The sequence below is a fragment of the Podarcis vaucheri genome, assembly GCF_965113315.1.
Source record: "Podarcis vaucheri genome assembly, chromosome: 7".
Lineage (NCBI taxonomy): Eukaryota > Metazoa > Chordata > Lepidosauria > Squamata > Lacertidae > Podarcis > Podarcis vaucheri.
In genome coordinates this window covers 28,031,308-28,054,758 of record NC_138765.1, presented here as the reverse complement: position 1 = coordinate 28,054,758, position 23,451 = coordinate 28,031,308, and the positions used below count along the sequence as shown (strand labels likewise).

At 47.7% G+C, this 23,451-nt stretch overlaps 1 protein-coding gene across 1 annotated transcript in view; it reads left to right on the top strand.

The window, feature by feature from the left end:
* Nucleotides 1–13,247: 13,247 nt before the first annotated feature.
* The window catches only part of AHDC1 (AT-hook DNA binding motif containing 1), a 199,074-nt gene continuing 188,870 nt past the window's right edge, over nt 13,248–23,451 (top strand). Inside the window, 1 exon segment of the mRNA XM_082231464.1 lies at nt 13,248–14,702. Within this exon segment, the coding sequence (XP_082087590.1) occupies nt 14,543–14,702 (160 nt within the window). The 5' untranslated portion in view covers nt 13,248–14,542.

Sequence of the window (23,451 nt, the reverse complement as noted above, 5' to 3'; positions counted from 1 at the left end):
GAGAGGAAAAACAACGCAGAAAGGAAGCTGTTGGGCAAAGGTGGGCGTAGGTGATTGGCAGTGCCATCAGAACAGGGGAGGTAGAGAGGAGGCAGGTGGCTAGAGAGGGCTCAAGGAAGCTTATCTCTCCTTGTGGGAGGGAACAGGCCTGATCTTGTAGAATGGCATCTTTGTCTAAGAAGCTGGGGTGGGGGGTTGGAGAGAGAAAAAGGAGCTATTTTTGGCCTCCTCCTCTTGCTTCTTGGGATTTGTAGCCTGGAGCAGGTCTGAGCCAGAGGGAATGACGTGCTGGGTGTTAGCAAATTGCCTGCATTGCTAATGCAGCATGCGTGCCTGACCTGGACTCCCAACATCCGAGGAGCAGGTGGACGCTCTGGAACAAGGGGCCTGAACCTGATGCTGCACTTTAGCGTGACTTGTTTATTAAGCCTCCAAGGAGGTCACTGTTCTGCAGGCAGGTCTGGTTATATTTCTGCCTGCCCAGGCTAGCCAGCAAGGCGACATGAGAACAGCTGTATTCAGACAGACTAATGATTTCTCTGACAATGGTTCGATCTGGCTCAAAAGCATTCCAGAACACGGCGTGGGCCGCTGCCGCTAATAGACTCTGAGGCAGGTTTATTGCATCGCATCTGTATGCGGGTTCCTAAAAAATTCCTGAGAAGCCCAGCTGTCCTTTAAAAACAAAGAACAGGTTTCTAGCCCTCAGGATGCAGAGATAAGTAGTTGACAGTTAAAGGCAGCAGCTGCTAGCTGGGGAAAGTATATCAACACAATGAATGTGATCACATTACAAGCGTATCATAGGGCCCTTCAACACTTTTCATTGGTTAGAAACTATGGGCCCATCTGCCCTTGGGCTAGTTCTCTGATTTCAAGTCATGGGTCCAAGAGGTGTGGTTTTTATGTCCCCTTGGACCAGTGACCTGAAATCACGGGACAAACTAAAGTGAGTATGGGCCCATAGTTTCAAACCAAGGAATATTGGGAACTGTAGTTTGGGGAAGGGGATAGGTTTATTCAGTGCATTTTTTCTAAAAAAATTGTTTAGGGGTACTCTCATTTTCCTACTCATATTGAAATACTTCCCACAATGAGGCCAAACTTAGACTTACAAAATGTTTAGGGGTATGCGTACCCCTGCATCCCCCCATAAACAAAGCACTGGGTTTAGTAACAAAGAACTTGTAGCCCTCATCCACTATTACAATTCCAGGGTTCCCTTGGAAGAGAGATTTATTGTTACATGACTCAGGGAATTGTAGCTCACTGAAGGCAATAGGGGTCTCCTAATAGGTCTCAAAACCCTTATTGTTATGTACTGAAGTTCTCACCCTGGGCCAGCATGGAATACTGTAGATAGTTTTCACTCAGGTCCAATAAGGAATTGAAAGTGACGTTCAGTGATTGGATAGTTACAGAAAGTTGTTACTGTTGCATTGTAGTGGAGCTCTATATATGCAGGCTGGCTGAACCCTTCAGTTCAGTTCTGTCCTGGCCTGTGAATAAACAAGAGCCGTTTGAAGAATCACTGTGTCCTCTCATAGGTCCACTCACAACTTAACACTTAACAAACTACATTTCCCAGGATTCTTTTGGGGGAAGCCATGACTGTTTACAGTGGTACCTCGAGTTACAAACGCCTCAGGTTACAAACTCCGCTAACCTGGAAGAGTTACCTCGAGTTGAGAACTTTGCCCCAGGATGAGAACGGTGCAGCGGCAGCAAGAGGCCCCATTAGTGAAAGCAAGCCTCTCGTTAAGAACAGTTTAAGGTTAAGAATGGACCTCTGGAACGAATTTAATTCCTAACTAGAAGTACCACTGTAAAGTGGTATGATACTGCTTGAAATGTATACTGCGGATACAGTCTTAAGGTAGATAATACTGGCTAGATGGACATACAGCTTGACAAGGCATCTTCCTTTATTCCACACTAGAGACGGGTCATGTCACTGGCATGATTAATTACGTAAATTACATAAGTTACGCTGTCATTACATTATCTCAATCCATCCATTTCAATGGAAAGGAAATACAGTGCAAAAAGATGGGGGGAGAGAAGAGAATGTAATTATTTATGGACAAGGGAGGGACGCAGGTGACGCTGTGGGTTAAACCACAGAGCCTAGGACTTGCCAGTCAGAAGGTGGGCGGTTCAAATCCCTGCGATGGGGTGAGCTCCCGTTGCTCGGTCCCAGCTCCTGCCCACCTAGCAGTTCGAAAGCACGTCAAAGTGCAAGTAGATAAATAGGTACCGCTCTGGCGGGAAGGTAAACGGCGTTTCCGTGTGCTGCTCTGGTTCGCCAGAAGCGGCTTAGTCATGCTGGCCACATGACCCAGAAGCTGTACGCCGGCTCCCTCGGCCAATAAAGCGAGATGAGTGCTGCAACCCCAGAGTCGGTCACGACTGGACCAAATGGTCAGGGGTCCCTTTACCTTTACCTAACTTGCAACTTACATACATTTAACTTGTGCACATTCAGATTTATGCGCTTGGCAAAAAAATTAAAATGGGAGCAGACAACGGACAAGCGTCTGGGATAAAAGAGTTTGGCAATCCCACCCACCATTAAACCCAAATTGTTCTGACTATATGCAATTTTGGTTTTCCACACTATCCACAAAGCATAACCCCCGTGTATTTTGAGTCACCTGCATATGTTTTGTGGAGTGAAAGCAACAGCGCATACGGCTCATATTCACTGGATAGATTTCTGTTTCAGACACGGGCAAATAAGCGAGCATTTCCTCTGCTTCAATTTCTGTTCCCATCAGAATTCCCTGACATCCCTATGGGTGGGGAGGCCATGTCCTCAGGTGCAGCCTGCATCAAACCTGTCTGTCTCCCATGCTACTGTTCTCCCCAAAAACTCTCATTTGAAGCAGCCACTATATCTTAACCCATGATAAGGCCACCAGCTCTGCAGATGATTAAAAACAACAAAAACTTCCTTTTTTCTTTGTGGTAGGATAGCTTTGGGCAGGAATTTGGACACTACAGCCACCACCAAGAACCAAGACTCCTGCGGTTTAGCTGTTGGCACCTAGGCTCAGCCGTGCGTCGCTTGCTTTGCTGATGCTGACAAGAGGAGACCCGAGGCACTTTACCAGAACTAATGGGCTTTGGAGTGGTGCGATCTTTCCTGACACCTGCTCTCATCTCCCTCCCACAGCAACACAGGTACGGCATGCAAATAATGATTCCGCGTCCTGACTGTCCCCTCCTCCCCTGAAAACCGACTCCTCTCGGTTGCCTGCGCTCAGAAAAACAAGCGCACACGATGATGCATCACAGAATGCCACGTATGACACTCAGGGCAAATTAATGCTACCACACAGCAGCATGTGTGCCAACATCAAGGTGATAATAGGTCTGAGCATAATTTGCTTTGATCTGCCAGAATATACGGCTGAAAGATTTCCACAACCCAAAGATCTGGGCTTCCTAAGAAGAGTTCTGCAACTGGCAACTTCTTCCTCCTATATCAAACCACCAAATTCCAGACTTTCTATCCCTGGAATTGGCACTGGGGTGATTTTAACAATAGTTGTGTGCTTTGAAAGGTGGTGTGAATGGGATGTCAAGTTCTTGCTCGTCGGCAGTGGCGGCTGGTTCCTATTGGTAGGGCGGAAGCCCACAGTAAGCAGAGTCAGAGCAAATGACAAGTGCAGACAACTCACTCTAGCTTTGTCGCCACCCTCCTTCCTTCCGAGTTCTTCAAGGGCAGCACTGAGATCAAGCTGACAGCCAATGCCACCCCCTGGGACTGTTGCAAGAAAGGAGGCAGGCAGCCAGGCAGGCAGGCAGGGGCTGGTTGGAGGCAGACTGAGACTGGTGCGCCTGTGTGCCATTCGCCCTAATGGACCAGCCTCTGCGGCTGGTTAGGAAGACTGCTGCAGACCCTCCAAGTGTCCCTATTTTCCTAGGACAATCCTGGATTTACAGAAGCCATCCTGGTTTCTGATTTGATCCCAGAATGCCCCGCTTTTCCTTAGGACATCCCTATGTTGGAGGGTATGGCGTTATGTGACCCCAAGTCAAGGAGATAAGTGTCATGTACTGAAGTTTTCACCCTGGGCCAGCAGGGGGATACTGTAGATAGTTATGCAAATAAAGGATCGAAAGCGATGTTCAGTGATTGGATAGTTTTAGAAAATTGTTACAGTTACGTTGTACTGGAGCTCTATATAAGCAGGCTGACTGAACCCTTCAGTTCAGTTCTGTTCTGGCCTGTGAATAAGCAAGGGATGTTTGAAGAATCGCTGTGTCGTCTGATATGTTCACCCACAACCTAACAATAAGTACAGTGGACACTCGGGTTGCGAATGTGATCCATGCAGGATGCACGTTCGCAACCCGCAGCATTCACAACCCGTAGCAGCCCATCTGTGCATGCGTGGGTTGCGATTTGGCGCTTCTGTGTATGCGTGACTGCCGAAATCTGGAAGTAACCCGTTCTGGTACTTCCGGGTTTTGGCGGGTGCATAACCCGAAAAAACGTAACCTGAAGCAGCTGTAACCCGAGGTATGACTGTAACTATACAACCTTCAAAAGACAACTGAAGGCAGCCCTGTATAGGGAAGTTTTTTTTAATGCTTAATGTTTTATTATGTTTTTGTATATGTTGGAAGCCGCCCAGAGTCGCTGGGGCAACCAAGTCAGATGGGTGAGGTATAAATAATAAAAATGTTTTATTGTTATTAATAGGATGTCCCTATTTTCGTCAGAGAAACGTTGGAGGGTATGCTGCTGCTCAGAAGTTGTTGCATATATTTATCTCCCCACAATCCTTCTGGCTGCCTCCATTCAGTGCTGCCTGCCTACCATTTTGTCCTCCAGCATCTCTGTTGTTCAATGTGCATGGTAGACTGCGTAGGAACACAGGGAGTTGCCTTATACCAAATCAGACAATTGACCTGTCTAGCTCAGCATTGTCTACACACTGACTAGCAATTGCTCTCCTGAGTTTCAGGTGTGGGACATTGCCAGTCAGCCCTGTGTAAAAGTGCTGGGGTCTGGACCTGGAGCCTTCTGCACGCAAAGCCGATGAAAGCGCTCTGCCCACCCACCTCTTAAGAGGGGAAAGCTGATTGTAATTCAGCAGAAGATAAATGACGATGTAGCGCTAGGAGCTGCCAATCTGGAAGCACCCGTGAGCTCTCGTGCTTTTGAAGACGCACCTGTTTGCACAGGCATTCCCTTGATCTCTCGACCCGACTCTCCTGTTTTAATTGCTGTGTTGTTTTAATGGGGTCTTTTTTATTGCACATTTTAATTTATTGCTTGTGTTTATATTTTAATTTCCATGTCTATGACTGGTATTCAAGTGTGTTTTACTCAGAGTAGGCTTGTTGAAATTAATGCACCTAACTTAGTCATGTTCATTCATTTCAGTCAGTGTACGCTGAGAAAAACATGGTTGAATACTACCTGATGGGGTTGCGACCAACCCTACTTATAGAGTGGATCCATTGCAGTCAATGGGCACTACTAACTTAGTGTCAATCATTTCAATGGGTCTACTCTGAGTAGAATTTAGTTGGCTACAACCCCATGGGGTTTTTTTTTTAATGTACAGTACTTCCAAAATGCTTAGAAGCCCTATTTTGGCACTGAGTGGCATATGAGTTAACAAATAACACTTATAACCTTGGAAAAGAAGTATAATTATTCAGTACTGAAAAGAAACCATTAGAGAAGGGCAGGACCAGAGAGGCCAAGGCCTCTACCACCTGAAGAGTCCACTAAGGACTATTGTGGTTTCCCAGAGTCTACTTCCAGACCTGACCCAAGTTTTGTTAATAGTGTTTTATATATATGACTATTGTTTTATTGAGGATTTAAAAATATATATATTTCACTTGAATTATGCTGCATTTGTGATGTTCTATTATGTTCTATTAAAAGGTAAAGGTACCCCTGCCCGTACGGGCCAGTCTTGACAGACTCTAGGGTTGTGCACCCATCTCACTCAAGAGGCCGGGGGCCAGCGCTGTCCGCAGACACTTCCGGGTCACGTGGCCAGCGTGACAAGCTGCATCTGGCGAGCCAGCGCAGTACATGAAACGCCGTTTACCTTCCCGCTGGTAAGTGGTCCCTATTTATCTCCTTGCACCCGGGGGTGCTTTCGAACTGCTAGGTTGGCAGGCGCTGGGACCGAACAACGGGAGCGCACCCCGCCGCGGGGATTCGAACCGCCGACCATACGATCGGCAAGCCCTAGGCGCTGAGGTTTTACCCACAGCGCCACCCGCGTCCCTTATGTTCTATTAGATTATTGTTATTTATTGTTTGTAAACCCCTTTGATATTCACTGGAACGAAAAGCGGCATAGAAATACAATAAATCAAATCAAATCAGATGTGGCTTGGAGAAGTTACGTGTCTGAAATCCTGGAGAGCCCTTCCCAGACAGTGTGGACAATAGTGAGCCAGATAAACCAATGGGTCTGACTCTCTATAAGGCAGTTTTCTGTACTATGTGTTTCTCTGCATGGTCTTTGCTTCTTCCTTTGGGAGTGAGGTCCTCCTGATTCCAACTTGTCTCTGCTGAACCCTTGACCCCGTTACCGGGTGTGTTCATCTCATGTACATGCCAGGAATGCTGTGGTGGGGCTATGCTGTATTAATTCCAAGCAAAAGCCCAGTGAGAAAGAGGGAGAGGGAGAAAGGCTATGCAGATCAGCATTGATTTTGATCAGCAGCTAAAAATAGCCAGGGATTTCGAAGCTGACATCATCGGCTGATAGAGGCCAAATGCCTCTGATCGCCCACTGATGCAAAACCAGTATCGTCGAAAAGTCTAGGAAAGAGGGGCATCACAGCTTGAACACATGTATGTTTACTTGAAAGTAAGCCCTGCTTGTTCTTTGGGATTTGAACTGGCCTTTAGCCTTTGTCATATAGCAGTAGCGCACACAGACATTCTTGCTGTGGTACCAGCTATTGTTAGTTTGGTCTACTGGTTGTTGGTGCATGTCTGTGCCCTGCCTTAGAAACATAGAATCGTAGAGTTGGAAGGGACCCATAGGATAATTTAGTCCAACCTGCAATCCAGGAACATCATCTAAAGCACCCATGACAGATGGCCATCCACCCTCTGCTTAAAAATCTCCAAGGAAGAAAAGTCCACAACCTCCCAAGGGAGACCATCCCACTATTGAACAGCTCTTACTGTCAGAAAGTTCTTCCTGGTATTTAGTTGGAATCTCCTTTCTTGTAACATGAAGCCATTGGTTCGAGTCCTACCCTCTAGAGTAGGGGAAAACAAGCTTGCTCCGTCTTCCATGTGACAGCCAATAATAACAACAACAACAATAATAATAATTTGTTATTTGTACCCTGCCACTCTGGGCGGCTTCCAACAAAGTATTAAAATACAATAGTCTGTCAAACATTAAAAGCTTCCCTAAACAGGGCTTCCTTCAGATGTCTTCTAAAAGTCTGGTAGTTGTTTTTCTCCTTGACATCTGGTGGGAGGGTGTTCCACAGGGCAGGTGCCACTACCAAGAAGGCCCTCTGCCTGGTTCCCTGTAGCTTTGCTTCTCGCAGTGAGGGAACAGCCAGAAGGCCCTCGGCGCTGGACCTCAGTGTCTGGGCTGAACAATGGGGGTGGAGATGCTCCTTCAGGTATACTGGGCTGAGGCCATTTAGATATTTGAAGATGACTACTATCATACCTCCTCTCAATCTCCTCTTTTCCAGGCTAAACATAACCAACTCCTTCAAGCACTCCTCATAAGGCTTGCTTTCCAGAGCCTTTCACATCTTGGTTGCCCTCCTCTGAACTTGTTCCAGCTTGTCAACATCCTTCTGAAGCTGTGGTGCCCAGAATTGGACAAAGTATTGCACATTAAGGCAGAATAGAGTGGGACTGTTACTCCCCTCGATCGGGACACTATACTTCTGTTGATGCAGCCTAGAACAGCATTAGCTTTTTTGCTGCTGCATTGCACTTTTGACTCATGTTAATCTTGTGGTCTACTAAGGGCCCTGGATCCTTTTCACATGTACTACTAGCAAGCCAGGTTTCCCCCATCTTATATCTGTGCAGCTTGATCTTCCTGTCTTAGGTGCAGAACCTTACATTTGAAACTCATTTTGTTAGTTTGGGCCCAGCTCTCCAATCTGTTAAGGTCATTTTGAACCCCGATTCTGTCTTCTGTGGCATTGGCTACCCCTGCCAGTTTGCTGTCATCTGCAAATTTGATGATCATCCCCTCAATTCCTTCATCTAAGTACACTTCGTTCTGGCACCTTCTGCAGTCAAGCTGGTGTCAAACATAGGCAGTCAAAGTTCCCTGCGTTTTTCAGTACCACCTTGACGCCTGCTTCTTTTGTGCACCTTCCGTCAAAGCAAATTGGGAAAACTTCATCTGTAAGCTCCTCTTAACCCTGCTTGTGCCAATGTAAGCCCCTGTAATTCAAAGGGAATTATTGCCAAGCAAATGTTCTTAGGGCTGCATCTTTGATTATACTTGAGCTGGATTGAATCTTGAGTGGTCTATTGGTAGCAATTTAAGCTTTTGTGAGTCGGCCTCCTCACAGGGCTGATTTTTTTTTACTTTTCTTTTTGCATTTATATTCCCAATGAGCTCAAGGTGGTGTGGTCTTCCCCTGCTCATTTAATGCCCACAGCAACTCTGTGTGGTAGGTTAGTGACTGGCCCAAGGTCACCCAGCAAACTTCATGGAGAAGTGGAGATTTGCACCCTGTTTTCCAACACTAACTACTATCTTAGTCTGGCACTCTCAAGGGGCAGAGTGCAAAGGAAGGGGTGACAAAATTTGTAGTGGAGGAGAATAAATCCTCAGCAACATTAAGGTCTGCTAATTGTTGTTGCTGAGATCCATTTCCCCCCTGTGTATGTAACTGGCACATTACCATGTTCTGTCCCCACCCCCACCGCACCCAGTCATGGATATTCATTGTGGTTCTCTGTTCACCATCCACTTCAGCTGGCAGAGCTTGACGGAATATATCCAAGCAGTGGGGAGTTAACTGTTTTTCGGTTTTGGCCCCACCAAAGAATCCCAACATGTACACGATACTATGCAACGTCAACCAAAGTGCCACCCAGGGCCGGCCCACCCATGAGGCAAGTTGAGCTGACTGCCTCATGCGGCAGGATCCATGGGGGCAGGCCCAGCAGATCTGGACTCCAAGGAATTCATTGCCTGTGGCTGCTGCCTTTGCAGCTGTGGTAGGCTCCTTGGAGACAGGATCTGCCACCTCCTTGGCAGCCATACCACTAATGCTGCCTCTACAGAGGCCTCTTGGTGAATAGGAGGTGCTGCTGGTCTCTTCCCGCCCTTCTTGTGGATGTAGATATTTATTCTCCCCTTGTTCCTGATGTAAATCTTCACTCATCCCTTCTTCCCTGACTGGGGGACGATGACTCCATTTTGTGGTTTGCCTCAGGTGCCAAAATGTCTCAGGCCAGCCCTAATTCCACCACCACCCCAAGTCTGAGCTTGCTGACAAACATCCAAACAAATATCCTCCAAATGTGATTCCTTCCCCTCATTACAGTATACCCCATTTATGGGTGTCATTCTGTTTAGGAATTATAATTAGGGATATGTTAACATTTTGGATTAACAAACAGATTTTTAACGCAATATTTTTAAATTTATCAACGAAAGGTGAGATTAAATTTTTGCTAAACTATGCTGCAAAATCCAATTTCAATAGTGAAATGTAAATATTTTATCAAATTTCTTCATGCCGGGAATTAGGTGTCCTTTAACAAGTACCTATAACAGCTGAGGAAAGATCAGAATTACTGTACAAGAAAAGCAAATTTTAAAAATATATTTTAAAAGCAACATACTTTGTGGGGGAAAACATGAGAAAGCAGACAGCACCATAAAATGAATATAGTTTAGTTTTAAATGTAAGCAGGAATAATAATAATAAAAGATTTAAAAGTATGGGAATTATTTTATTTTTAAAAAAGTTCTTCTCTTCCAGGAGAATACATTCCATTTGTGCTTTCCCTTGTTTTCTGTCTACTAAACATCAGTTCAGTTTTGTTTTGTTTGGCAGGGTTAATCTCACCCCAAAAGATTGCTTTATACCTCTGCAAGCCTGCTACCTCTCCTCTCACATGTGGGTGGTGCCATTTTGGCTACATTAGCAATGGCACACATAGTCTGAACATTGGAAATGGAGGAGATGATAGGGTTACAACTGCATAGCCATTACTAGGCATATTTTACTCAGTATCTCAGAGGGCCACTAGATGAGTCTTAAAAATCAGATTACCTCAGAAGCTACCAAGTCCCCAAACCAGATTACCTCAGAAACTGGGTTTTACTCAGTGTCTCAGGGGGCCATTCGATGAGACCTAAGACCAGATGACCTCAGAAACCACTGGCTCCCAAACCCAGTGCCAACCGAGCCATAAATATTGACCCTGGAGGGCCTACTCCCTGTCATGCTTTATTCACTGTCTCAGGAGGCTGCTAGATTAAATTTAAAATCAGATTACCTCAGAAGCCATCAGCTTCCAAAACCAGATTACCTCAGAAGCTGGGTTTTACTCGGTGTCTCGGGGGCCACTGGATGAGATGTAGATTAGGACCAGATTACAGCCACCTCCCAGACCCAGAGCCAACCAAGCCATAAAGACAGGCAATGGAGGGCCTGATCCCTGTCCCAACTACACATGAAACCAAACAGGTGGGTACAAAGGACAGGGGCTTCTCTGTGGTGGCACCAAGACTCCAGAACTTCCTCCTAATGGTGATCCACCGGGCTCCCTTTCTGCCTGTCTTAATCTGGGTGTTTATAGTAAAGACTAAAAAAGAAAAGAAAAAAGAAGACAGTTGGCATTTAATGCATGCCTTAATTTTAAATCTGCTATCTGCTAGAGCTCTTGCTGTTGTCTTCTTGGTACTGTTTTTAAACCGCTGCTGTTCTGACTGTTTTGTTGTTTATAATGAGTTAACCAGTGTTTTGATGTTGTATTTTTTTCTATTTTGATGGTAGTTTTATTATTTATTTATTTGTTTTATTTTTAGAAGCTGCTGGGAAGGCACCACCCTTTAACTCCTAAGCTCCACCCCTTGGCAGTTTGAGCTTCAGGAGAACCGACATTCCCAAGCTGAGGGTAAGGAGCTGAAGAGTTTGGGCAACAACAAAACTCCGCTGAACCGCTAGAACGCCTGTGTCCTTTACAATGTCATGGGAGGAACTGCTTTAGAGTGATGGGAGCATTCAAGTAAGATAAAAAAATCCATTAAGTTCACTTGAGGGGCAGCAAGGGGAGAGGGGTCCAATTACAGCAGCGGGGGAGGGGCCGTAGTCCAGGGGTGGGCAACCCTTTTGGCCCAGTGGACCAGATCTTTATGCCTCCATCCTGTAGACCAACTTTGGCAGGTGGGCGGGACCTGTCAAACATCTTCTATCATAATGACATCAGGTGACTGACAGATGGGTGGTGCCACCTACCTGCCAAAGATGGCATGCAGGTGTGAGGGGAGGGGAGACAGGAAGCTGGATTTAACTCCCTGTACATGAGCTGATGAGGGACGCAGATGGCACTATGGGTTAAACCACAGAGCCTAGGACTTGCCGATCAGAAAGTCGGCGGTTCGAATCCCCGCGACGGGGTGAGCTCCCGTTGCTCAGTCCCAGCTTCTGCCAACCTAGCAGTTCGAAAGCATGCCAGTGCAAGTAGGTAAATAGGTACTGCTGTGGTGGGAAGGTAAACGGCATTTTCGTGCGCTGCTCTGATTCGCCAGAAGTGGCTTAGTCATGCTGGCCACATGACCCGGAAGCTGTACGCCGGCTCCCTCGGCCAATAAAGTGAGATGAGCGCCGCAACCCCAGAGTTGGCCACGACTGGACCTAATAGTCAGGGGTCCCTTTACCTTACATGAGGTGATGTGTGGGAATTTCATTCCTGCTTTCTTCAGGAAGCAGCTGCTTAAGCATTCGAGTCACAGAGTGTCAGGTATGGGGCAGGTGGGTGTGGTGTTGGAGAAATTGCCTTCCTGTAGAGTGGGCCATGGTGGGCCAAATTTGACCCATGGGCTGGAGTTTCCCCCTCCCTGCTGTGGCTCTCCAGATGTTATTGGGCTCCAACTCCTGTCAGCCCCAACCAGCAGGGCCAAGGGTCATGTTTGAGGGTTTCAGGCTTCCCATCTCTGAGTTTAGAGTGAAGTGCAAGGGTTAGTCAGAGTAGGAAAGAATTGGCAATTAATGAACAAACCGCCAGCAAAATATTCCAGTCCTTCCATCCTGCCTCCTCTCTCCCCCACTTCTCCCCAGTCACTGGCAGTGACAATGCCTCACTGGGCTGGCTTGGTTTTTCTTCCCCTCCCATTTTCCATTCTGGTGTCTTGTGGGGATGCCTGCTGCTCCTTCTTCTGTCCCTGGGGACGCTTTAAAATAGTTTCTCAGTGTAAAACAGGAAATGGCCTATCTCTAGACAATGAAACGGTATGCCTCTGTTCTCGCTTCCCAGTTTGGAGGTCCCACCACAGGTTCTCCACACCACCACCCAAAACAAAGCTATTTTCACACCTCAGTGTTTTCTGAGCAACAATGAAAGTACCTCCTGTGTGGATGCTCCTTTGTTAAATAAAGACTCCACACTCAGGAGACCGTGCTTGCTCTGAATATATATACAGTTCAGGCAGGTCCACCAACCTCAGTCAGGCGTCAACCAGCCCCACCTGCCAGCCTTCTTACATGCAAGCAGTGGCACCGCCTGTCACCTTTCTCTGCCTTAGTCTCAATGTTGCCGCCCTTGTCCAGCTCAGGCAGGGAGAAGGATGCTCTGGGTCCATCTACTGTGGGTCACCTGTCTTCCGCCCCACCAGTCCTCCTGGGCAGTAGACACCACGGAATATATGGGGCACTACACACACACACACACACACACACACACAAAGTGCAAGAAAAGGTGTACGTATACATATGCACACACGTTTTCTTTTGTTCTGCTATCAGCTGCCTCTGGTCCAAGGAGGTTTGCAGTTTGGGGAAACGCAGCAAAACACGCTTCGTCTAAGTTGACAGGAGGGTGGGCGTGCACACCGCCGTCAGAGGAACCCTCCTACCCCCACAATGCCAGCGTGGAGCGCTCCCTGCCCCAGAGCCAAGGCGAGAGCTGTATATGGGCTTGAGGCACACGAGTCCCAATTCCCACCATTAGAGGGCACTGGTGACACATAAACAGTAACTAGTTCGTTAATCACAGGGGTGTTTTTATTTATTTATTTTCTTTATTAAAAACAATACTGTATATCCCTGAGCCCATCAAACATTCCGTGAAAAGTATGGTTTGTATACCTGTACTATGAATGGGCATATTGTGCATGGATAAAAATACTATACAGAATGTCCAAACTTTCCTTAAGTCAGGCACCACGGTAAGGGAGGGGGAATGAAGTTGCAGCTGATCTTTCTTTTTTTGCGGGGAGGGGAGCGGTTTGAGTCGTGCCGGGTGCAATGGAAACGGGGATTTTTGGTTTCAATTTTTCTAAATCTACCTCGAATCATGCCTGGATCCAGGGGCAGCGCTGGCGTCACGCCCCGCCAAGTGTTCCATTCCACCCACACGCACAGGCCCCTGTTGAGGATCCCGCAGCCGCTTTGCAATTCGCGGCTCGTAACCTTCCCCCACCCCGCTACTCGCCAGCCCTCCCTTCTCCCGCATCATCGCGGCTGCATGCAAGCTGGAAACGGCGGGGGCCGCGAGAACCCGCAACGTGGGAGAAGGGATCCGAAGCAAAGCCGCCACGCTTTGCGCAGCCCACCAGCGTCCATCCCGCCCCTTTAAAGTCGTCGTTGTCTTCTGCTGCTGCTACCACCACCTTCCCTCCCTCACCCTCCCCTTTCTAGCGGAAAGAACTACACCCCCCAGGATGCTTTGCGGGTCTCTCCCTGGGGTTCCGGATGCTGCTCCTGCCGCTGACAAGCGAAGGTAAGCAGAGAGCTTCGGAGGCAGCCAAGGCAGCGACAGCAGCTCTTAAGGAGCTCGAGCCGAGGGGAGCCTCAGCCAGCTTTTTTTCCCTTCCCTCCCCCTTTCTGCGAGCAAAAGCAAAGCAGCAAAGCGGCAGGAGAGGAGGCGAGAGAAAAGGAGGAGGCGGCGAGCAGGGAGGGAAATCGCCACCAGCACCAGCTGAGCAGCAGCAGCAAAAGAGAGAGAGAGAAAAAAAGAGGGAGAAACAGTCAAGGGTCTGGTTTGTCTTCGTTTCCTTCGCCCCCCTTCCCACCCAGCAGCAGTAAAGAGAGAAGGGGGTGGAGAGAGTAGGGAGGGGGAAAAAGAGAAAAAGACACAGGGAGCTCGAGAGAGAGCGAGCGCAAATTCTCCCAGCCTTGCATATTTTCCTTCCTACCCCTCCTCCTGGCTTTTTCTTTTGTGTGGCGTGTTTGAAAGGAAGGGAAGGAGGCAAAAGAGACGGAGGAAGAAAGAACGAAAGAAAGGAGGAGAGCGAGCGAGAGTGGGGAGGGGGGAAAGGAGGAGGCGTCGTAGAGTCATGTCCAGCAGAGTTGCGTGAGGATAATGTGATCGGCCAAAGAGGCGATGAATATGCTGTCGCTGAAGGTTGGCAGTGGCGCCGAAGGGTCGGGCAGTCTCCCCGGCAGCGCGGAGCCCTCTCCTCTGGAGGAAAAAAGTCTCTCCCGAAAGGCAGCCGCCGCCGCCGCCGCCGAAGGGATCGGATCCCCACAGCAGCAGCAGGCTGGTGAGTTAACTCGGGCGATGCGCCCTGTTCTCTCTCCCCCGCGCTCTCTCTCGTCCAGCCCTTGCCCACCACCACAGAGCCCTTGCTCCAGAAGGAATAGATCTCCAACCCTCCCTCTTATTTTAAAATTTATGTGTTTGTTTCTGGCGACCCCCAAACCCGCTGCCCGCCCCCTGCTCCTCCAGTGCAGGATGCTTGATGGCTACCGAATTTCCTTTCCCACCCTAGTTCTGATTTTTCTATATATATAAAAAACAAACCCCATGGCTTTGGCTGGGGAGGGGGGGAGAGGAACACCCCCAGTCCACCCACGGCTCCACGGCGTGTATGTGGGCACAGCAAAGTATCAATGGGGTTGGAAAGAGGGATGGGGGGGGGGAGGCGGCGGCGGCGGAGGGAAGCAAGAAATGAATGATTTGATTTTTTTTTATATAAAAAAGCCAACTAGTGTGTAGTCCGTATGAAGCAGCCTTTTGTCTCAACCAGTGTGAGCAAAACCTTGGCAGTTGGAGCAAGACACTTGAAGCGCAAAAAAGGTTGTTTCTTTTTATTTCCTGCCTTCGCTCCCTCCCTCTTTCTCCTTTCCTAAGCGATTCCTCTTCAGTTGTTCTCTTTCTCTCCCCCCCCCATGCAATGTGCTGATCATCAGCCGCCACTTTCTCCCCCCCCCCCCACCGCCGCTCTTTAAATTGCTCCCGAAATCGCTTTAGGTGTAAACATTAATCTGGCTTCGCACATGCAGATGGGGGTGGGGGTTGCGCGACGCAAAAAGCAAAGGAGGGTTTGCATTTGAGAAGGCTCGGAGTAAGCGGATCTGTTTACTGGCGCGCGGGGGGGGGGCACTGGAAGAGACTAGAGAGAGGCGGTGGGTGAGGAGGGGAGGAGGAGATGCTTTGAGAAAGGAAGGAGTTGTGCGGGGGGGGGAGTGGAAGCTCTCGAAGGCAAACAATCCCTTATTATTTCAGCATGTGGGGACTGGCGGGGAGGCGCAACTGGGGACGGAAGCGCCCTGCGGAACCTCCCTGGGAAAGAAAGGGTGAAGTTGCGTCCTCTCTCCTCTGTAGAGTTTGTTTTCTCTCTCTCTCTCGTGCGCTCCCCCCGCCCCGCGGCACCCCTCTCCAAGATCACCGTGGCTGTAGTTTGCGAAGGGACCCATCGATCGCAAGAAGGGAGGGGGGCGGAAGAGGTGAAGGGTCACGGCGGTGGAGGAGGAAGATCCTGCAAAACAGGTCCTCCTCAGTAGCGTGGGGTTTGTTGGCAAGCTGTGGGAGTGGGTGGGGGTGCGGGCGAGAACCGGACCTGTAGCGCAGTTGCCTCGGACACGCAAACAAATTGGTGGTGCGGAGAATGCAATTCTTTCAGTAGGCAGAATAAAGCACTTGGGGATAACCCTTTTCTTTCCTCCATACAAGCGCGCGGGGGGTGGGGTGGAGTGGGGTGTTGAGTGACAGCTGCCAAGCAGGGTTCTGTCCACTAGAAGGCAGGTGGTTTCTAGCTTAAATCAAATGAAGGAAGGCACCGAAGTTCCTGACTGATTCCCTTTAAAGCTCTAATGTGCCACCTGAGTGTGTATGAGAGGGAGAAGCAGTGCAACCCCGAGCATATTTTTATTTTTACTCGCAAGTTAGTTCTCTCACCTTCAGCGGGTCTTACTTGCAGGTAAGCATGCATAGAATTGCAGCCTGAGTCTATAATTTTGTGCAGAGCCTTCTTAATTACTTTGCTTCCTGCCAAAATGGGGCAAGGCATCTGAAGCGTGGTGTGGTGTCTGTTTATTGATCACCTCGTTTATCCTGCCCTTCCTTGGAAGAGCTCTAGGCAGCTTACACTGGTGTGTGTGTTGTTGCACAGATGAATTTCCTGTTGCGGGGAGGGGGGGAGCCCCAAGGCTTTCCAATCTCTCTCTTAAAGAATGTCATTTACTTTTCTTAAATTTGGTATTTTGAGCACTAAAGTTCTATGCATGTGGACTCAGGAGAACTTACTCTCAAGTAAATGTACATAGGACTGTAGCCTTTACAGCCATCGTCTTGGTGCTTGTGTCTAACCCTATGGGGAAATCTTAGTCTGATGTGTGGGGCTTGTAAACATCCTGGGAGAGAATTGAGTCCGCCTTCTTTCGGGGGGGGTGTGGATTCTCCTCCTCCTGCCTTTAGATATTCTACTTTGTCTCGCAGAGCAAGCTAAATCAAAACGCTTGGGCCCATGCAGGAATAAATTAGCTGCAACAATTTGGCTGATGAGGTGCACTGGGCGATAGTTGAATTAAGCCTTTGAGGTTTTAGTTGTCAAGGTCTGTTGACATAGCTTTGCATGGAGAAAGTTTCACTAACAAGGGAGAGCTGTGTCTGAACGCTTCCCACTTGCCTAAGACTTGACATGTCTGTTCTCTCACCCCCAGCTGGACTGAGTTCAGTGGTATGTGACGAGAGAGTGCCGGTCATGGTGGAAGCGGGAGGGTCCTGAAGCTGGATTCTCAGGTTCTTTACAAGGGTGTAAAACAAATCCACAGCCACTCTGTTTGGAGGTTGATGTACATGTGGAGTTGCTTTTAATGAGCTCCTAGGTGTCTCCTTACTGTTTATGCCAAGAAACATCCCACTGGGGAGGGGCCCTCACTCTGCTGGTAGAGCACATGCCTTGCATGCAGAAGGTCCTTGGCAGCTCCTGTTACAAGGATCTTGCATCTCTGGGTGGCAAAAGACCTCTGTGCGAGACCAGCGCTCACTGTGGTGTAAGATGTTGCTAGGATAGATAGGCCAGTGGTCTGGATCTGTGGGAAGCAGCTTCCTATGCTCACTGCAACATAGGAAGCTGCCTTCTACTGTGTCAGGCTGCTGGTCTACCTAGCTCAGTATCGTCTGCCCTGACTGGCAGCTGCTCTCCAGGGTTTAAGGCAGATGTCGCTCCTGGCCCTACCTAGAGGTACGGGGGATTGAACTTTCTGCATGCAAAGTGGATGTCGTGCTGCTCAGCTACTATCCACTGGCCTGCATGGGACGGTGTGCCACAAATTCAAGCTTTACTCAGTTGCACCTCTGTGTCCCAAATGAGCCCAAACACACTGATGGTGTGTGTGTTTCTGCTTGTGACTGTCTTTAGGCCAGTTTTGCCCTGAGAAAGAGTCAAAACCTGCTCTTGCCGTATATTTTTTTCAGTTAAGTGACACCGCCTTTCTCTCTCTCTCTTTCTCTTAACAGTGGTGTACCTGAGGACAGGACTATGGACGTCCTAGGGCTGCGTGCCAGAGATATAGATTGCAACTGGAAGCCTGAAAAGGCTTGCTGAAGGGGGACTAGTTTGTGCCTTGGGCAGAGGCAAGGGCATAATGGAACATTTTGGAACAGGAGCTGGGCAGAGACAAGGAGGTGGAAGTATGTGGAAAGTTATGGGTGGCCTAGAGGGGGCTGGCTGGCTGGCGTCCTTGCCCTAGCTGCCTCAGAGAGAGGCTTCAGGGACCTGGGGGTGGTCTATTTCTGCTGAGACCCTGAAGAAAGATCTGGGAGAATGGTAAGCATCTATAAATAGAGTGTGTCAGCCGAGTGGAAACGGAGCCTCTAAAGCGCTAGAGAGAGGGAGACAGAGAAAGAGACCAGTGTCTTGATAAACAGGTTTGTGTTGTAGGGAGGACTGTGTTTGTAATGAGATCCGGGACTGAGGAATGGGGGCCTGGGAATAGGGGTGATGGTGGGGAAGCTACTTCCTGTTTGGTTGGGGTATGTACGTCAAGGCCTTGTCCGAAGGCATAATTCTAGCTGTGTGGAATAATGTCCAGGTCATATTGCCCTGGGTGCATGCTCTGGCAAGAATGTGAGGGGGATGAAGAGTGCTGAGTGGTTTGGGAATCTCAGTCTAAAAACACCTCTGGCCTGTATTCCAGCTTGTGATGAATGAGTCCTCTGGGCAACAGGCCTTCCTATGGAACTTTTAGCTGAAGTGCTGAAGCAGCCTTCCCGCTCAATCTGGTTCCCTCCAGATGTTTATTTGGGACTAAAACTCCCATCAACCCTAGCCAGCGTGATCAGTGGATCATGGGAGTTGTAGTCCCAACAAACCACCTGGAAGCTACCAGGTTGGGGGCGGTTGCTTAATATTAGAACGGGTCTCTGTTTTGTAGGAGCCTTCTATGTGGTCACCTGTTGGTTGGTCGGTGCCATGAACTTCACAGGATACCATGGTTCTCTCAGCCAGGATAGAACTATCTTACCTATTAAAACAAATCCCAAGGAGTTGTTGAGCAGAGATGTTTCAAGCTGCTTCAGGGCCAATTCATCAATTCAAATAGCAAGGGGAACTAACAGTATGGGAACCTCTTGTCATTGGAAATAAGGATAAATAAAGGTGGGTTTGTTTGTTTGTTTTTAAAAAAGTTGCACTGATGTGGTGGAAGAGTGAGAGCAGGGCCAGAGCAGCTTGAGGCAGTGCACACTAATAAACCAGAGGCAGAATTTGCAGGAAAGTTCCCTATAATTTTGGCAAGCTTGTGCAGGAGACCTACCTTGTAGATCATGCCAACCATGGAGCTAGGCCTGTTTGTCTGTCACCCTTAATAGTGCTCCCAACTCACTGCTTGTAGCTTCTGTCCCACCTTCTTTTATGGTAGGAATTCATTTGGGTGATACGTGAGGAAGAGGAGTATGTTTACTTTCCAGACTGAGAATGTCCCTATCATGGAGATTAGGAATTCTGGTGGTGGTTAACAAGTAAGATTATTCTAAAGCAACCTTCCCCAAACCTGATTTCCTCTAGGTGTTGCTGGACCACAACTCCCATCATCCCTGACCATATGGTTTGGAGATGATAGGAGCTGGAGTCCAACTATATCTGGAGGGCACCAGGGTTGGGGTGCCTGGTTCTTGCACTGGTGGTTGTGGATGAGTGGTGGGTAGTGTAGCCCTGCTCAGTTAGTGCCTTGCTAAAGTGAATGTGCTCTGCCAACCATGCATGCCACCCTGCTGGGCATCCATATCCTGTGTTGTTATTTTGCCATCTGCCCAGAGATATGGGAATGTCAAAGCACCTGACAAGTCTGACTGGTGGGTTATAAGTTGTGTAGGCCAAGAGAAGAGAGAGACTCCGCTAGATATTCTGCACATCCTTGGAAATTGCAAAGTTCCTCATATGATGATTCCACCCTCCTTTCTTTGGAGCAACAGATAACAGAGGGGAGGAGGAGGACTGTTGCTGTTTTCACGTTTGACATGTGTGTGTTTTTCCTTCTAGGAGAAAGGGGTTAAATTTAGTCAGTTTGGACAATCTGCATCCATGGACTTGCAAGTTCCTCATCATGCATGTTGCCAGTCCTGGCGAAGGGGGATGCTCTTGATAGTCTAATTTGCTTTATGCTTTTGAAGCAACTAATCAACCTCTGTCATTCAAACATGACCTTAAAAAATAAAATAGTATAGTAATATTCTGAATAGTCAAAAGACTTGTGATGTAAGTATTCTTGATATTGGGAAGGCTTGTAGCTCTGTGGTAGAGCATCTGCTTTGCATGCAAGAGAACCCTAGTTCAATCACTGGCATCTCCCAGTGGGACCAGGAGAGAACCTTGCCTGAAGATCTGGACAGCCGCTGCCAATCAGTGTAGACAATACTGCGCTAGATGGGTCCATGGTCTGACTTCGTATATGGCAGCTTCCGGTGCTCCTATCTTATCGCTGTCCCCTCCAAAGTTCACAGCGGGGTTTTGTTAAGAGTTCAGCATCCACTTCAAAAAGTTAAGTCACACTTTTTAAAAAACAGCAAACAACAGCAATGCAAAATCTGCCATGGTGCATGGAAACTGACAGTGTTCTTCAGGCCATTGACGTATTAGCGTTTTGTCTGCCTCGTTTGTGGTATAGCATGAATATGGTAACCATGATGCATGATTCATGCTGCATGTGTGATGGGGTTATGGGAGACAAGATTCTTGAACTTGTATGATCCTCCGAACGAATGAGTATCGCACGTTGTTGGATGTGAGCATGATGTGAGCATGTGCTAGTACTTTGCACAGATCGTTGTGATGAAAAGCCCCATTGCATGGATGTAACTGCATGTTTATTCCTAGTGGTGGCATCTCCCCTACAAGAACTGTAGGCCACAAATCTGATGCATGTTTACTTGGAAGCAAATCCCATTATCTTCAGTGTGGCTTATTCACTGTAAAGGAGTTGAGGGTTATTACCCAGGTCTCTTTCCATGCCTAACCTCCAGACCTCTGTCATAAGGGGCAACCTCTTCTTGAGCTCAGTCTCTAGCGTCAAGTGCATCAAATTATGGATTTCTCTTAGATGCATACTAGAACACAAAACTTTAATATGTGGTGCATTCTACCACAACGTATATCCAAACGTATGCCGATGTATTTGTTTATAGTTGTTTCCCTTTACAGTAAAATGCTAGTTTAAAAATATCTGTCTACTGGCATTTCTTTTGCAAATTAGCAGGCAACCAGGCTTTTGGGTGCTGCTACAGTTATAGGAACACAGGAAGCTTCTTTATATTGACTCAAACCATTGGTCATCAAGCTCAGTTTGGTCCACATGCTGGCTGGCAGTGGGGCTCTCCAGGGTTTCAGGCAATAGTCTCTCCCAGCCCTACCTGGAGATGCCAGGGATTGAACTTGGGACCTTCTGCATTCAAGCAAATTCTATGCCACTGAACAACATCCCTTCCTACTGGAGTGTTTGACTCTAGTGCCTGTTACAAAAGCATTTGTGGCTAATTCTATGCATGCCCTCTTAAAAGAATCAGCTTTGGCTTCAGCCTTGGTGCTTTGGAATTTGGTCTTTCCTGCTGTTCCACAGAGAAGGTAGTGGTCTTCTCAAGGCTAGCTAACATAGGTTGCTGCCTTTATACTGAGTCAAACAATTGGTTCAATAAACTCACTATTTTCTATACGTACTAACTGAGAGGATTTCAGGCAGGAGTCTCTCCCAGTCCTATTTGGAGATTCTAGGGACTGAACCTGTGATCTTCTGCATGCAAGGCAACTCTGCTGCTGAGCTATATTCCTTACCCACGATACCTATCTAGGTATCAGTCCAGGGATTGAGAGCATTGACTTGGTGCTCCCAAGATACATGCACTGCTGCAGACCCTTGCCAGGCTATGTGGCTAGCAGTAAGCAAACAGCTGGGGACCATAGCAGGGCTGGTGTCTTGGGGCAAAAAGGTACTTGCCTTTCCCTTGATGCTTTATTGGGTGATAAAGCTCCAGAGTCTAACTGGGTCTAAAGCTTGCATGCCTAGTTCTAGTATCAGTCATGCAGCATAGCATAGTATGAGTTTAGGTGGTGCTTATTTTAAGTTAGTTCTGGGGTCTGTTTTGGCTTGGCTTGGATCAGGTGAAGGAGTGTTTTCTCTGCAGGGACAATTCATGCTTCTATCAGCTGACCAAAACTTAAGTATCCTACACCAGGAATGAACCGGGAGGTATCATAGAACTGTAGAGTTGGAAAGGAACAGTTGGCTGTGACTCCTGAGCAGATGCGTCTCTGGTGCCTGTTGTATTGGAGCAGGGGTGGGGAAATTTTAGCCCTCCAGATGTTGCACTCCCAACTCCCATCAGCCTTAACTGGCATGGCCAATAGTCAGGGATGGTGGGGAATGTAGTTCAACAGCCTCCAGAGGGCCAGAAGTTCCCCATCCTTTCGTTATAGCAGGGTTTCCCAAACTTGGGTTTTCAGCTGGTTTTAGACTATAATTCCCATCATCCGTGACCACTGGTTCTGCTAGCTATGGATAATGGGAGTTGCAGTCCAAAAGCAGCTGGAGACCCAAGTTTGGGAAACTTTGTGTTAGAGGAAGGAAAGGATAGACCTCTAATGAAATTGGTATTAAGGTGTTACCTTGGTTTTGTTAGCTTTTCTAGTTTTTCTGATCTGAATATTTTAAAGAAATAGATATCCTTTCTGGCAAGTTTTACAGCACTTGGTTCCAAAACAAAAATCCTGTCTCTAGGCATATTTCCACAAAATGTTTGTAAAGTATTAATTACTTTCAGGGTAAAATACACTAAAGCTGAACTCTGAACCCTACCTACCCAGGAATAAGCCCCACTGAATTCAGCAGGACTTACTTCTGAGTAGACATGGCTGGGATTACCTTGTAAATCTTCCAGCTCTTCTTGTATAAGAAGTTTTGGCATTTTGAAGCCCAGCCATATCTTTGTATTAGACATCCCAGGGAGCAATACTTGGGGCTGGCCTAAGATATTTTGCTGCCTAAGGCAGAGAATCGAATAGTGTCCCTCGCCCACCTGAGTCAAGGTGCATAGCATCCAAGGGCGGCCAAGTTATTTCTCACGAGGCAGAAAATACCACAATTACCTTTCCCCCCTCCCTGCCGGTAAAAATACAAAAACAATAAATTAAGTAACCAGCAATTTGCTGTCCTTTCATTATACTCAAAATCAGCTGCCTGAGGCAGCGTCCTCATTCTGCCTAATGGTAGGATCGGCCCTGGCAATACTATGTTGTTTCTCCTTTGACATTGTGTCCATACAGTGCCATATGAACTTCAGAAGATGACACCAGCTAAGAGGTTAATAGAGCAGAATTCAGGAGTATGTTCATGTTGTTCTTCTGTTGATGTTGTTTTAAACCCAAAGTAGTTGTATCTGAATTATTTTGCCCCATAACTACTTCACTTCTGTTTCTTCCCTAAGCTGTAATTACTGTAGTAAATAATTGCTGTAATTATGAGGCCTTTAAAACAGAGAGAGCGAGTGGGGGATGGATGGATGGCGTCACTTGCTGT